The 14,838-nt window shown below is 46.6% G+C and overlaps 1 protein-coding gene across 3 annotated transcripts in view; it reads left to right on the top strand.

The window, feature by feature from the left end:
* Positions 1-290: 290 nt before the first annotated feature.
* The window catches only part of Ildr2 (immunoglobulin like domain containing receptor 2), a 61,049-nt gene continuing 46,501 nt past the window's right edge, over positions 291-14,838 (top strand). Inside the window, exon 1 of one of the 3 annotated variants that reach the window (XM_038349472.1) lies at positions 291-454. In XM_038349472.1, coding sequence (XP_038205400.1) covers positions 409-454 — 46 coding nt within the window. In that variant the 5' untranslated portion in view covers positions 291-408. The remainder of the gene's footprint in view (positions 455-14,838) is intronic. The other 2 variants (XM_038349468.1, XM_038349471.1) reach the window with 2 other exon arrangements.

The raw sequence follows: 14,838 nt of genomic DNA, 5'->3' as shown, positions 1-14,838 counted from the left end.
GTGGACTTCGCTGCTGGGCTCTGACCTCCCGCCCCCACAACCCCAGAGACGGCACGTGACCGAGAAACTTTGGCGGGCGGCGGCGCGGGCGGCGGCGCGGCGGCCGAGCTCCCCCGCGCGGCGAGCTCTGCTGCGGGGAGGCGCTCGGCCCGCGCCGCGCTTCCTGTGCGTGCGGGAACGGCCCCCGCAGCCCAAGCGGACTCTGGAGCAGGCGGCAGCGCGCGTCTGGCAGGCGGCGGCGTCCAGCGCCCGGGCCCGGGCTGCACGGCCAGCCCCGAGGGCTGCGGCGCCAGGGACGCGCGCCGCCCGCGCTCCGCCGCCGCCCGCTGCCGCGAGGTCGTCCGGATCCTCGCGTGGTAGCCGCTGCCCACTTTCCCCACTCGGGATCTGGATGGGAAGTTGGGGAAGATGGACAGGGTCGTGTTGGGGTGGACCACTGTCTTCTGGTTAACAGGTAATAGTCGTTTGCCACGGCGACGGATAACTTTATATGGATTCCCACAGGGGTGGTGTTCCACTCCACCCTCATTTTCCTCCTTTTTGACCGTGTTAAAGCTGCTGCTGCAGCTGGTGTGTGTGTGTGTGTGTGTGTGTGTGTGTGTGTGTGTGGTTGGTGGGGGAGGCAGGGGAGAAGCCTATTGCAAAAGAGCTGGATGGAGGAGATGCAGGTGTTAGACTCACTAGCGCTATGAGGTTGTTCTTAGGATGTACATTTCACCTCCAGACAATGGTTCTTCCTCCTTCTTTCCCTGAGTTTTATAAGCTGGGAGTCCTGGGCAGTGCCTTGGGGAAAGCTCTGAAGGGATTGATTCATGAAGAGGACTCATTTTTCTAGAGGGTGAGGGATGCAGGGGAGTGTCTCCCCAGCTACTTCCCTAGATAGAGACGGAGGGAGACCCAGGGGCTTTTGTGGCTCTCTGGCTACAGGGGAAGGGGTCTGGGAAGATAGAAACAGGCTGTCATGATTGGTCCTGGAACTTAGGACCTGATTAGTCTCACTGGACCCATTTGGAGAAGATAATAGATCAGCTCCCCTTCCCCCAATAAGGTTAATTTCTATGGTTCAGAGGCACAGAACTTTGCCCGTGCCTTCGGTGCACCCCTTCCCCCCTTCGTGAACTTTCTTCCCATCTTCTGGTCCTAGAAAAGGCCCTTGTTTGTAAGACTTTGTCCAATGCAGCAATTCTGGGTTAAGGAACAAGGTGGTCCTGGGGTGGCCACATCAGAATGATTCACAGAGCAGCCCTGCTGAAGGATAGGTGGGGCCAAGTGAGAGGGTTTGGATGGCTTGAGGTAGGTCAGAAGTCACCAAAGAGACAGAGTCAAGGAAACAGAATAAGGTGTCAAAAGGTCATTCGGATGGGATGGGGGCAATGGTGGGCAGAAGAGAAAAGAGCAAATAGCAACAAGAAATAAAAAAAGTTTGTGTCTTCTAGGGCATCCACTAGATTGTGGGGGTAGGGGTGGTGGCGGTGGCACAGGAATCAAGACACTAGGAAAATGGGAACCTGCTTAAAACACCCAAAGCAAATCACCGGAACAGGAGAAAATACAGTTAAGGAGGAAGAAAGGCAAATGCCCCTATCTTCTTCAGCTTCAGAAATGATAGGCCCTGACTCTGTTCTTGCCCCCAGCTGGGATGAGGTGGGGGTGGGCACCCTCAGCAGAGTTAGCCTCTTATCTTGGCTGCTCTGAGTTCATCCCTCCCACATTATTCAGATATGAATCATCTAATTCCAGGGTTTGGCTGATCCATGCTTCCCCCTCCTCTGGCCTCCAGTGCTTTCCACTGCCACCCTCACAGATTCCAACTCTTTGGGTTGTTTCTATGGCTCAGTTGCCTTCTTCAAGGGGGAACTTGGGCCTGCAGCCTGTGTCATCAGGCTTTTCTGAAGTCAGCCAGGCGTTTTAGGAGGGGTCCATGACTCAGGGGCGCTTTCCTGGACCCTGCCCCCCTACTGGGTCTGCCCAAGAGAAGTACTCTGGGACTCACAGAGAGTGGGAGAAGAACATATGGTCTCTCTAGATGGCTAACAGTTTCTTATGAAATGGAATCCTATTAGTGGAGGGACCACAGGAACTCTCGTTCAGCCTCCCCTGGCTTATAGAAATAGAGGTACAGAGAAGCTATACATGTATTTGTGGCTGGGGCTAAATGCCAGTCCTCCGACCCTAGCCAGTTTTATTGGCACCAGCTCCACCTGCTTCGCTGGGCTTCTCTTCCCGTGGGAGGCTCTGTTGCTTTATTTTTGTTTGGAGGGAGGTGCTGCATTGTTCCTGCCTTCTGCCGTCTGCACCTGGAGAGCTGTTTCTGCCTGGAAACTGGCAACAGGTTACTGAGCAGGGTATCTTTGCTGGCAGATGGCAGGGGTGATCTGCATGTGATGCCATTGACTAACTGGGTGATGCCATGGCTACCTGCCCCTACTATCCCCTGCCATCCTGACACCCCCCCATTCCCTATTGTCGGAGGTGCTGATGGTCAAAGCACCTCTCAGCCCCTGCAAAGTGTGGGAAGCTAACAATGGCTGCCAGAGAAGGGTTCTGATGAGAGAGAGAGAGAGAGAGAGAGAGAGAGAGAGAGAGAGAGAGAGAGAGAGAGAGAGAGAGAGAGAGAGCAGTCAAGGCTGAGAGGGATTTAGACTCATTCCTCACACAGGAACCATAGGAGGTAAGGTAAGAAATTCTGGTCCAGCCCAATCAATGAATTCTCTCTTGAGACATGGTAAAGATGGAGAGAGAGAAAGGGGAAAAAGCAGATTAAAAATGAGACAGAGAGCCAAGAACAAACCACATTCATTCTCTCCCGCCCTCCCCTCCCCCATGCGCTCTCTCTCTCTCTCTCTCTCTCTCTCTCTCTCTCTCTCTCTCTCTCTCTCTCTCTCTCTCTCTCTCTCTCTCTCTCCAACATTCTACTCCCCTGCATCGCTTTAAGGCAGGCTGAGCAATTTCTAATCAACACTTGGGTTCTTTTCCTCAGGCTGTAACAGCTCCTTCCTTGTCTTCCATTGCTAAAATCCCCTACTTCTTCCAGCTATATATTTAGCCTCATGATTTCTCATTGTCATTGCAGGGCTGCTTCCTGCAGTAGATTGGTTTTGTTGTTGTTGTTGTTTTGAACAAAACAAAACGCTTACCAGCTGCTATTTTAGCAACAGGTGCCATCTAGCAACCAGACTTAAAGAAGAGCTCATTCAGTCTTTGTTCCCCAGTACGGGTGATGTTAGGTTTGTCTTCTCTGGTGGCAGAGGCTGTGAGAAAGGCCGTGATTCTACTACGAGGGAGTCCACTCCATGAGCTAGCTATAGGCTTTCCTGGAGGCTCTCGAGCGTCTCTGTGATGGAGACTATGTGCTCCCTCAGCGTTTCTGTTGCCACTCTTTCGTCTCTTAACCCACTCTGAAGGCGCGTGCTCAATTCCTGCGGTGTCTAAGTGTGATGAGAGGTGCCGAGAATAAAGCTCCAAGAGAGACAGTTCTTACCCTCGGAGAAGGGTCAGTCTGGTTGGTGACTAGGTACACTCAGGTCATTTGTCAGGGTGGTTGGTGGTGCTGTAAGAGCTACCTTGGTGCTGTGGCACATGGAATAGGCATATTCAATCCAGATCAGGGGAGTCCAGTCCAAACTGACTGTGAACTGAAGTTCCTGAAGAGGCGATGGTTGAATTGAGACTTCTTTTTTTTTTTTTTTCATGCCACGATCTGGCATTGTGCTGGGATTAACCAGATGAGTAAACTGTGGCCTCTGCCTTCTAAGAGCTCAGTCTGGAGGCAGAGACACCTGCTGTGTGACTGTGGAGAGCAGTATTAGCACTGTGTGAGAGCAAAAAGAAACCTTCCCTAAAGTGTTGTGAGGTACCTCAGAAAACCCTCCTAAGCCAATCTAGATGAGCCGGGGAGGCACTGAAGAGTGGCTGTTCCCCGGGCCACCTTGCTACCTGAAGACCATGGAGGGATAGGGGGTATGGAGACTGAGAGTGTTCTTAGTCCTGGGAAAGGAAGACTCCTTTAGAGATTGCTGGTACATCAACTTCCATCATCCTCTTCCACATCCTGTACAGCGACTCTGCTCTTCCCCTTCTATTTTCTGCCATCTTCCCCAGAAATGGCATTGTTTATGCCAAACTTTTTTCATTACTTTGTCATAGCTGTCCCCATGCTCACCATCCCCCAGCCTGGATGCTTCCCACTGGGTTAGAAGAAGATGGCATGAATCTGCTGAGTGGCTGCTTTGCAAAGATTCGAGTATTGGTATCGTTTGTATTATCGTAAGCTCCGTGCTTTACTCCAAGTACTTAATGCTTGGTCTAATGTTAGCTGTCTTAGTACTGGAATTTGATGGATGGAAGACTCCCTGACCTGGGACTTGAAGGTTGAGTTCAAAGACTAACTCTTCCATAAATAGCTGTAGAGCCCTAGGCAGGTTTATATCTTGATCTTATAGTCTGTTAAACTATGGGGTGATTTCTAGGATTCCTTTTGGCTATGTGATCCTGAGCCTGAACTTTGTTTCTTCATTTAATTTTGATGACTTGGATATCAAAGCTCAGAGTGACCAGTCTATTCATTCTTTTATAATTCACCCCATGAAGGAAACTGAGGTAATCTCAGCTTTCTTTAGTGATTAGAATGAGAAACACCAGCTAGGAAGGGGGATCTGTTGTTGAGATTTTCAGAAGAACAAATGGGTTAGCATTAAGTTTTTGGAAGACAGGATTGGCTGGTCACTGTGGGAACTGGTAGAGTGAGGTGAACACATTAGAGTAGGTGGGCTAAATCCTCCTTCAGCCAGCATGGGCCTGGAATATCCCTTCATTTTCCAGGACTCATTGTCTTTTCCCTCCTTTGGCACTTATCCTTCTTTTTCTTTGGTCAGAAATACACAGAAAAGTAATGGCTAGTGGGGGTGTCCTTACTTTGTGCTATGATCTATTTCTCTGTGTTGGGTAGCTTTCATACATATTGTCTCAGTGATCCTTATGCTCAAGAAGACCAAGGCTCAGGAGAAATAAGGAACGTATCTGTCTATGTGGTTTTATTTATTGAAAAATGCATGAGATACAGTGTGTCTCCACTTTAGCATAAATTGGCTGTTTCGAGTGCCAGAATCCAAGGGAATCATTCTGTTTTGGTTAAAGTGGATCAAACTATAACAGTTGTCTTAAGTGAATATACATGATGGCCATTGTGGCATCTTGGGTACTGAGGCTTAGAGTTTATAAAATTCAGGAAAACAGTAGAGGGGAAAGTGAGAAAGATTGGTTGGTGGTTTTCTCTAAATGAAGTCCTGAGGTGTGGGGGTGGGAGTGAGGAATACTCTGGAGAGGCAGAGGCTGTGTCCCCGGGACAGCAGACATGGCTGAGCATTTGGGACTAGGCATTGGTGCTATACACTCAGGAGCCATGCAAGATGTGGCTGTGCTATAAGCAGGCTTCAAGTTGTGGTGGTTGAGATAGGTTTTTGGCTCTCTGAAAATTAAAGAGAGCGTTTTGGATGATTGGAGCTCTTTATGAGCCAAGAAGCAAGAAAGAACTAAGGAGAAGATGCTTCTCCTTCAGGGTCTGGAGCTTCCAGGATGATGAACTCTGGCTTAGGAACAGGGCCCTCATGTTACTACTCCCATGCTTGCCAAGGGACTGATACAGAGGTAGAAGCAGGTTGGAGGCAGCATTCTCTCTCTCTCTCTCTCTCTCTCTCTCTCTCTCTCTCTCTCTCTCTCTCTCTCTGCATTTAGGGGTAGAATTACCACTAACTGACTTGAATTTGAACACTAGATTAGTATTTTATCTTATTTCCATTGACTTTGACGTGGAAAGCTAACTCACCTCACAGTACTAGTCATATAATTAAAATTAAACCACGTGAAAGCTCTCAGAACAATGTTCAGCACATAGCAATAACTCAGTACTTCTCATGAACCCAACTAGGTATACTCATTAGCACCTTGATGCAACATCAAGAAATAAATCTCAATAGCTCACTGTAGATGATATTTATTCCGTAATCATTTCACATGAAGCTGCACTCTGCTGTGGGCAGCTAGCTGTCCCCTAGGCTTGGTGGACTTGACTCAGTACTAGTTGACTTTTAATTCCAATACCCAGTATGAAGGAACAGGCACTAACTGGATATTTTGTTCTCACCGTCGAGGGCAAATGCTTGGACATTGGGTGGGAGTATAGAGGCAGTGTGTAGAGCCAAACCACACATGTGCCTTCAAGACTTGGACTTAGGCATGCCTTATGCCTTATGCCATATCTGCTCATAGTACACTGGGCAACGGGAATTCTGCGGCCCAGCGCATAGTCTGTAGAGTTTGACTGTCCCTTGCCTGTAGAGCCCAATGCAGATTGGCAAGGGAACAGTGCAGTCTATCAGCTGGACTAAGTCATCTAAGAACAGCGATGTCATCACTACTGTGCTGCAGACTCTTTAGAAATCTGCAGAATGGAACTGTTGTTAACAAAAGCCCCAGATGACTGAAAAGGAAACTCTCAGGCAATGAAATGTGATTCTGCGGGGTACAGTGATTGCCGTTAAGAGCAGGAAGCAGCTTTTAGAGACAGTGATTCGAGGAAGTCCTGGAGAATAAGTAGGAGTTAGAAGGGTAGGGGTGCTATGGGGAGAAAGGAATGTGCAGAGGGAACAGGCTGTGTAAAGGCTGAGAATCAAGGGAGAATGTGATATTTTCTGAAAACTACAAATATTTATCTATGGTTGAAGCATTTAGTGCTGCAGAAGCAAAGAAAAGAGAAGCCCCTTTGTCCTCCAGAAAGCTAGAGGGAATATTGAAAAAAAGAATTTGAGGCAGGGGAGTGCCATGATCAAATGTGCATTTTAGAAAGAACAGCTGTGCTCAAGGTGGGGAATCGATTAGATGTGGGTAAGAAACCTCGTAGGAGAAGGTGTGATGGGACCTGACCCCACGTGGCGCAGTGAGATGAGAGACAGACATGGAGAGACAGACAGGGTGGCGGAAGTAGGTCTGGCTGGATGCAGAGGTCGAAGGGGAAGAACTCTTAAAGATGCCTCCAGATTTCTGCATTGGAATTTCTAGGAATATCATCTTGGATATGAACTAATATAAAAGAGGAAGCCCATAAAACATGGAAATCTTTCCATCTCTTTCTCCTGATTATAGTATAGCCTAGGCTGCTATAATTAAGGTACCCTAAACCGTAGCACGTTAGCTACTTTATGCAATGCTGGGACAAAACACCCGATCAAAAGCAACTTAGGAAGAGTTCGTTTGGCTGTGGTTCAAGGCTACAGTCTACACTGTGCAGGGGAGTCATAGTGGAAGGGGCAGAGACACTGATTACATTGTATCTGCAGCAGAAATGCTTGAGTTAAGCCCTTTTTCCTTTTCATGTAGTCTGGGACTCCAGCCCATGGCAAGGTACAGTCTACAGTTAGGTTGGGTCTTCCCGCCTTACTTAACCTTATCTCAATAATCCCTTCCAGACATGCCCAGAGTCTTGCCTCCTCAGTTATTTTAGGTTCTATAAAGTTGTTGATCTTAACTATCACACATAGAGACTAATATAAAGGTCTTTATTTCTCTCTCATTACAGTTGGAATCTGTCGGGATAAGGCTACCATTTCCAGCATGGGGCTCCTAGCTGTAGGCTTTTCTCAACAGGAGGAACAAGGGAAGCAGAGTTGAAGGCAGGCAGCTTGTTGGCAGAAAGATAACATAGATGACACCTTACTTCTTACTTGCTAAACCTGGTCACATGGCCACAGCTAGCTGCAAGAGAGTCTAGGGAGTTTGTAGTTCTTGGTGGTTTATCTGGCCAAATGAAAACCTGGAATGTTCTATTACTAAAAAGTATGGTGTAGTGATATTTCATTTGTATTTTAATAAATAAAGCTTGCCTGATGATGAGAGAGTAGAACAGCCCCACTGGTCAGCTATACAGACCAGGCAGTAGTGACACACACCTTTAATCCCAGTAGCCACACTAATTCACCATAGAAGCAGGGCGGTGGTGGTGCACGCCTTTAGTCCCAGCACTAGAGAGGAATATAAGATGGGAGGAGACAGCTCTCAGTTCAGTCTCATTCTGAGATCCCTGGAGACAGGATCGCCATTTCTGTCTGAGGTAGAGGTAAGAGTTGGTGGCTGGCTCTTTTGCTTTTCTGATCTTAAGGTTGAACCCCAGTATCTGTCTCTGGGTTTTTATTATTAGTACTACAAGAGGGAATGGTTGTGTCTCCCTCTTTATCAGAATGAGTGTGAATATGCTTATGCAACACTAAAACATAAACTGAAGCTGTGTATTTGGGTCTGGAGCTTAGGGGAGAGCTAGACAGGAAATACAGATAACAAGGTGACAAACGTTGATAAGAACGAAATTTCTTATATGTTCTCTGCCCTATTTAAATGGCTGAAGTCTGACCCATCTGGAAGAACTGGGATGGTGTCTAAGGTCCCTCTGCACTGCAGGATGAAGGCTGACCCCGTTCAGCACTGCTTTGGTCTCATTGGAACAGCACATAAGCCAGCTAGACATCACCTATAGTTCATTTCAGATCTGTGGATGATGAAACAAATCAGATAGAAAGGAGGCATGGGTCTGGTTTTTATCTGTGTGGAGGTGGCAGAATGAGAAAGCATGGCTCAGCTGGAGACATAGGAAGTTTGTTTAATGAGTGCACAGGCATCAGAGCTATTGGCAGCAAGAGATAACGAGGCCATGAGCAAAACCCACCAGGATGTCATTGCCCACAGTCCTAGCTGAAATGGGTACATGGTGTTGATCTTTGAGAGTCTTAAAGAAAACATACTAGAATACCAGTATAAGAAAAAAATACTTCAGCCAGGCAGTGGTGGTGCACACCTTTAATCCCAGCACTTGGGAGGCAGAGGCAGGTGGATCTCTGTGAGTTCAAGGCCATCCTGGGCTACAGAGCAAGTTCCAGGACAGGCTCCAAAGCTACACGGAGAAACCCTGTCTCAACCCCCCCAAAAAAAAACTTCAACGATTTATCTGGGTACCCCACAACTAATGTAGATGAAGGATTCAGGTACTGAGGTAGCAAAGAAGAGACACTGGTTCGAGCCAGTTTAAGCAGGGAAGAAATATTTTTTTTTTGTAGAGAATCTGATTAACTTGGGGTGTCATTTGGGAAACTTAGAGAACAAAGCTCAGAAAACAGGCAGTACTAACGCACAGTCTACTACTCTTAGTAAAGACTTTAATTTTATTTTTTGACCATAGTCCGTCAAGAAGATGGTTTCCACTTCTAGAAGAAAACTATCAAGCTGTGCTTCCTTTGTCTTTAAGTTTTGGACCTGCAGGTGAACGCTAGGCAAATGCTCCCATCCTGAACCCTCAGGGATACACAGGCTGTCTTTACTCAGCTGGACTATGGGCTAACCCCACTGGAGACATGTGTGCCGTCTATTCAATGCCTACGTTTAGAAAGCCTGCCCGTTAGGTGTCTCTTAAAAAATGTCTTGGGAGATTGAGACAGCGTGTTTAAAATGTGAAAACAAATGATAAATTTCTCAGGACAACTTGAGGGCAGGAGAAGGAAGATTTGAAATGTGAAACAGAAGGGAGACACGCCTTAGAAGTCTATGGGATACTCTGGGGAACGAGAATTTGTCAAGTCTGCTCTGGAGACTAGACACTAAGTGATGGCAACCTTTATACAAAACTGCTAAAGATGCTTATCTTCAAGGATACTTCTCTGTGACCATTAGCAGCAATTTTGCTTCTCTAAAATGGGGGTGTGCTTATAGAACTGCCTCTCAAAGATGCTGGAGGAATAGCTAACAAGTGGGGGAAAGGAGCTTGAAAAAACTGAGGGTGCTAAAATAAGAACAGCTTTGCTTTAGAATTTGCTTTTGTTATTTCCATAAGAACACAGTTTGTCATATATAGAATCCTATTCTTCAGACGAGAATTGGGGTAGGACCCTATTTTGCAGGCACTGTCTGTACTTGGAGCAGACTTTCCCTACTCTGAAAATAAGCCAGGAGGGCAGCTACTGTTCTGAGCTGTCGCCACTCACTTCTGCTTCCAGGCAGCTTCGTAGGTATTGGCCTGAATCCATGCTCTGCCCTGAGGCCCACCTGCTAAGAAAGCCATACAGACCCACAGTTCATGTGTGCATCCATTGCTTCCTGCACGCCACGGGTTTAGACCTCAGTGTGTTCTATGGCTCTGCTGTATGTTGAGGATGCAGACTCAACTAAATTCTCACAACGAACCTTGGGGACCTTAGAGTAATAAAATAAACAAGGTTAGATTAAGTGCACCAAGATCTAGAATTTTTTTTTCTTGGTGTTGCCAAAGCCTAAAGAGGAATTTTAAATACATTTGAAAGAATTAAAATGCTCATGGCTAAGGGGCTTTGATAGCCTTCTAGCGCTTCCTTCAGCCAGTGTTTAACTTTTGAAGGCTCTCTAGATTCTCCGCGCCGCACACCCCTCTCTCCTGCATCCCTCACTTATTTCTTTCCTTTTCCTCACTGTCCTTTGCTTCTCTCCAGCTTTCTGGAATACCTACCTTAGTTTGGAGGGTGGAACAAATTCTTTCTGTACCTCTAAAATGATTAAGAAAAATTCAAAACTCAAAATCCCTAAGTTGATACAAGTGCCTGAGCTTTCCCACTGCTAGTGCCCAAGCTCGGGACATCAGCCTTCCCACTGTGTACTAGTGCCCAAGCTCAGAATGCCTGTCTTCCCACTGTGCACTAGTGCCAAAGCTCAGGACATCAGCCTTCCCACTGTGTGCTAGTGCCCCAGCTCGGGACATCAGCCTTCCTACTGTGCACTAGTGCCCAACCTCAGAATGCCGTGTCTTCCCACTGTGCGCTAGTGCCCAAGCTCAGAATGCCTGTCTTCCTACTGTGTGCTAGTGCCCAAGCTCAGAATGCCTGTTTTCCCACTGTGCGCTAGTGCCCAAGCTCAGAATGCCTGTCTTCCCACTGTGTGCTAGTGCCCAAGCTCAGAATGCCTGTCTTCCTACTGTGTGCCAGAGACTGTACTCAAAATGCCTGCCTCCCCACTATGTGCCAGTGCTTGTTCCTGTGTTTGCCACACCTCCCCTCAGTTCTTCTCTCTGGCTCTAGGAACACTTTTTAGCTATCTGTCCTTTTATTATAGATAAAGGATAAAAAAATGTATAGCTCAAGATTATATGGAGTCAATCATGGATAAGATCTGTCTTTAAATGGTAGTCTGTATATGTTTGTGTCTGCCATGTGTATGTGGATGCCCCTAGAGGCCAGAAAAGGGCATTGGATCTTCTGGAGCTGAAGTTATAGGTGGTTGTGAGCTGCCCAATGTAGGTGTTGGGAACCAAACTCAAGTCCTTTGGAAGAGTAGCAAGTGCTCTTAACTGTTGAGCCATCTCTTGAGACCCATGAGTAAGATGTTATATCATACCAAGGCATTGGGATTTGGGGATTTTTATCCTGGAAAGAATGATGAGTGACTACTCTTTAAAGCAAGAAACTGAAATGTGTGAAAATGAAACTGATATGGATAATAATGTGTTTAAAAAAGAATGCTCTAGAAAAAACGTGGAGTGTAGATTGGGCTAGAAGTAGGGAGGCTCCACAGGACACTGTTCTTATACCCAGATGGTAATGCTACCTATATAAAATGATGGTTAAGAACTTTGGAGCCAGTCAGCCTGGGCCTCAGCCTGGCTATCACCTGCTACCCTGGTATAATAGACAGGATATGCATGTTTGAGCATCAGTTTTTAATATGTAAAATGGGTGTGATAATTACCTCTATTGTATAGGCCTTTGAAAGAATTCATTCAAATGCTATAGGAGAGGAACTTAGCACAGAGTGCCATACAGCTATTACCTGGTAGGAGGGACTAGAAGCTGGTTATAGTGAGAATAGAGGAAATTCAGGTTTGAGAGGTATGTAGTCTTAGTGACTAACTGAATGGGGTCAAAGGCAGAGAACAAATCATCAACGCTGAAGTTTTTACCTGGGATCCATTTGTTACTTGTGCTTCACTGTGACCACAGTTCCCAACAATTCACAGTTTTGTAGGGTTTTAATCCCTCATGGGAGGGAAGGCATGGTGGTTTCAGGTGCATGATGGGATACAGGAAAAAGACCCAGCCCTTCAGAGAAGGGGCTGCTATCTGGGTCTGAGAAGAGCAAACTGAAGGTTTGGTCAGGACAATTAGGGTACAGATTAGCAGAGCAAAGCGGAAGCAATGTCTATAGGAGGCAAACAGGACGAGAGCAAGAGATGCTGTCCAGTGGGCACGAGGAATCCCATCTCTCACCCTAGACCTTCATCTTCTTGTGAGGATGGGTGCCTGATGAATGGGGTCAGAGCAGCCTTTGGAGTCGAATGGTACTCACCTTACCATTGGAAACCTACAAAGTAGAGACAGGGATTGTCATTTTTAGTTTTAAATCTTAACACTTATGGTCCTCAAAAGTCCGGTAAACTGACACTCAGAACTCCTGGTCCTGTTCTCTCAAAGAACCCAGCTCTGTCCTCAGTACAGGGCCCCATTGCACTAGCATGTGCATCTGTGCCCATACAGTGTGCATGTACACACACACACACACACACACACACACACACACACACACACACCACTCTCCGTTCCGACTCCAAGGGCTTGTACTAGTGAAGTGATGACCATAGCCAGGCACTGCCACCGTGGAAGTCCTAATACTATATTACAGCATGCTTGTGCATTTGCTGCCCATTCTGCCCGCTTCACACTCAGCATCTCATACCTGGCTCTCTGCACTTGCCTAGCTTGGGGACCACAGCTCCCCAGAGGCCAACTGATTCTCCTTGCTAGTCGCAGCCACACCAGCAGCAGTTGCTTATCTTCAGTGCTCAGTACGAATCATCTGTCACCATCAGTATTTAGGATAAAATTCACTTCACTTTTAAACAACCCCATAAGACTGTTACTGTTATTATGGTTTTACTCATGCGTTGAGTAACTTGCCTAAGGCTGCGTAGCTGGATTTCTAATTTAGGATTGATTCCCAAATCCAGGCCTGTAACCACCATGCTGTGAAAAGGCAAGCGTTTCCGAGAACACGTTTCTTGTTCTTCCTAGCAGGAGTTTGCGTGTCTATCACAGAAGAAGCTGAGAATTGACTGACTAACCTCTATTAATAATTGATTAAGAGGGTTCAATGGCTTGGCTTGCTCAAATGACTAATCTCATTAACAGAGAACAGAGCTGCTGAGGACGTTATTCTCAGCAATCATCTAATGAATAAAACCAAACTTGACTCTTTCTTTAAAAAAAAAAAAAAAAAGAACTAACATTTAAAATCTCGCCAGTGCTTTATGTTGCACTCTTCCCCTTTGCTGACGATATTTACCCTAGAGAGGCTAGGAGCTGTGATTTTTCCCAAGCGGAGTCTCAGCAGGGCACAGAGCGGAGAACTGGCATGGTCAAGAGCAGGGTGTGTCCTGGCAGCAGTGCCTGTGTCTCCCCCAAACACAGCTGCTATTAATTGAGTCTGTGTCACCTCTCTGTTCCATTATGTCTTTTGGGAAACTGGGATATACATAAAGGTTCCAGGTAATACACGGTCAAAACTTGGTGCTGTATAACTTCAGGAGTAACCGTAAAGCAATGCGTGTTCCTGTCGCAGCGGTGTGAGCCGGGGAGAGTGGAATTAGCTACAGCGTTTGGGGCGGGAGACTGCAACTGAGCCTCCAGATGGAATTGTTATTTACCCCTTGATGGGGCTGGTCTACATCATATGGGTATGCTCAGACCCGGTGGCAGGAGATGGTCCTTGAGATGGGGTGACATCAGAACAAGAAGTAAGGACAAAGGTGAAAATGGCGAGGGGGGATTGTCATGTGAGATCTACCTCTAAGTGACCCTCTGTTAAGCCTGCTCCTTGAAGGAGCCCAATGAGGTCATGTTGTGACCCTGGAAGAAAGCAGTACAATACTTACTGGGTCGGTAAGGAGAATGAGTCTCAGATTACTACACAGATTTTCAGGCCTTGCCACTCGTATGTTGTCAGATGATATTCTGAGCCCTCCTGTTGGATGCCAGCACTATTTTAATATGCTATGCGGTCTATGACTCACTTACTACTTTCCTCTGCAAAGCCCTCAAAATTCTCATACTAATAGTCGCATGTTTGCTCATCCATATTTTATTATTCATGGGTAGCCTCCAAGCACATAGCTGGTCCAAACACTCTCTTGTGTTCACCACCAAATTCCATGGAATGAAGAAATCATTTTTTTCATAACAAGAATTAGGGCCCGTGTTCCCCCTGTGCTTTTCATGGAGGAGGGAAGATATGGGTCTGGAAATTAGGAGACACGAGTACATCTTAGCCTTGTCAAGGCTGCTTTGGTAAAGAGACAGGTTCCTAAGAAGTGTGTTTGAGCTGTGAGGGGAGTGCTTTGTACTGTAGACACAGAGAAGAAGGTTCTCAAAGAAAAGGTATTCTTTCTCACCTGTCTCAAGTCTGTGCTGCAGTTCTAAGGCAATACCTTCTGCCCCATGTTGGGCGTGGTGGTGCATGCTTTTAATCACAACACCAGAGAGGCAGAGATAGGCAAATCTCTGAGTATGAGGCCAGCCTAGTCTACAGAGCAAGTTCCAGGGTAGCCAGGGCTACACAGAAAAATTCTGTCTTAAAAAACCAAAACCAAGGGGGAAAAAAGAAACCTGATCCAAGGTACCAAAAGTCAACTTGGCAATTCTTGTATTCAGTTCGGAACCTCCTCTCTCTCTCTCTCTCTCTCTCTCTCTCTCTCTCTCTCTCTCTCTCTCTCTCATCTATCTATCATCTACATCTATCCATCTATCTATATCTGTCTATCATCTATATACCTATCATCTATAG

This window comes from Arvicola amphibius, chromosome 12, assembly GCF_903992535.2.
Source record: "Arvicola amphibius chromosome 12, mArvAmp1.2, whole genome shotgun sequence".
In the NCBI taxonomy this organism is placed as follows: domain Eukaryota; kingdom Metazoa; phylum Chordata; class Mammalia; order Rodentia; family Cricetidae; genus Arvicola; species Arvicola amphibius.
Note: the sequence above shows the minus strand (reverse complement) of the source record. Positions and strands in the feature narration are given on the sequence as shown.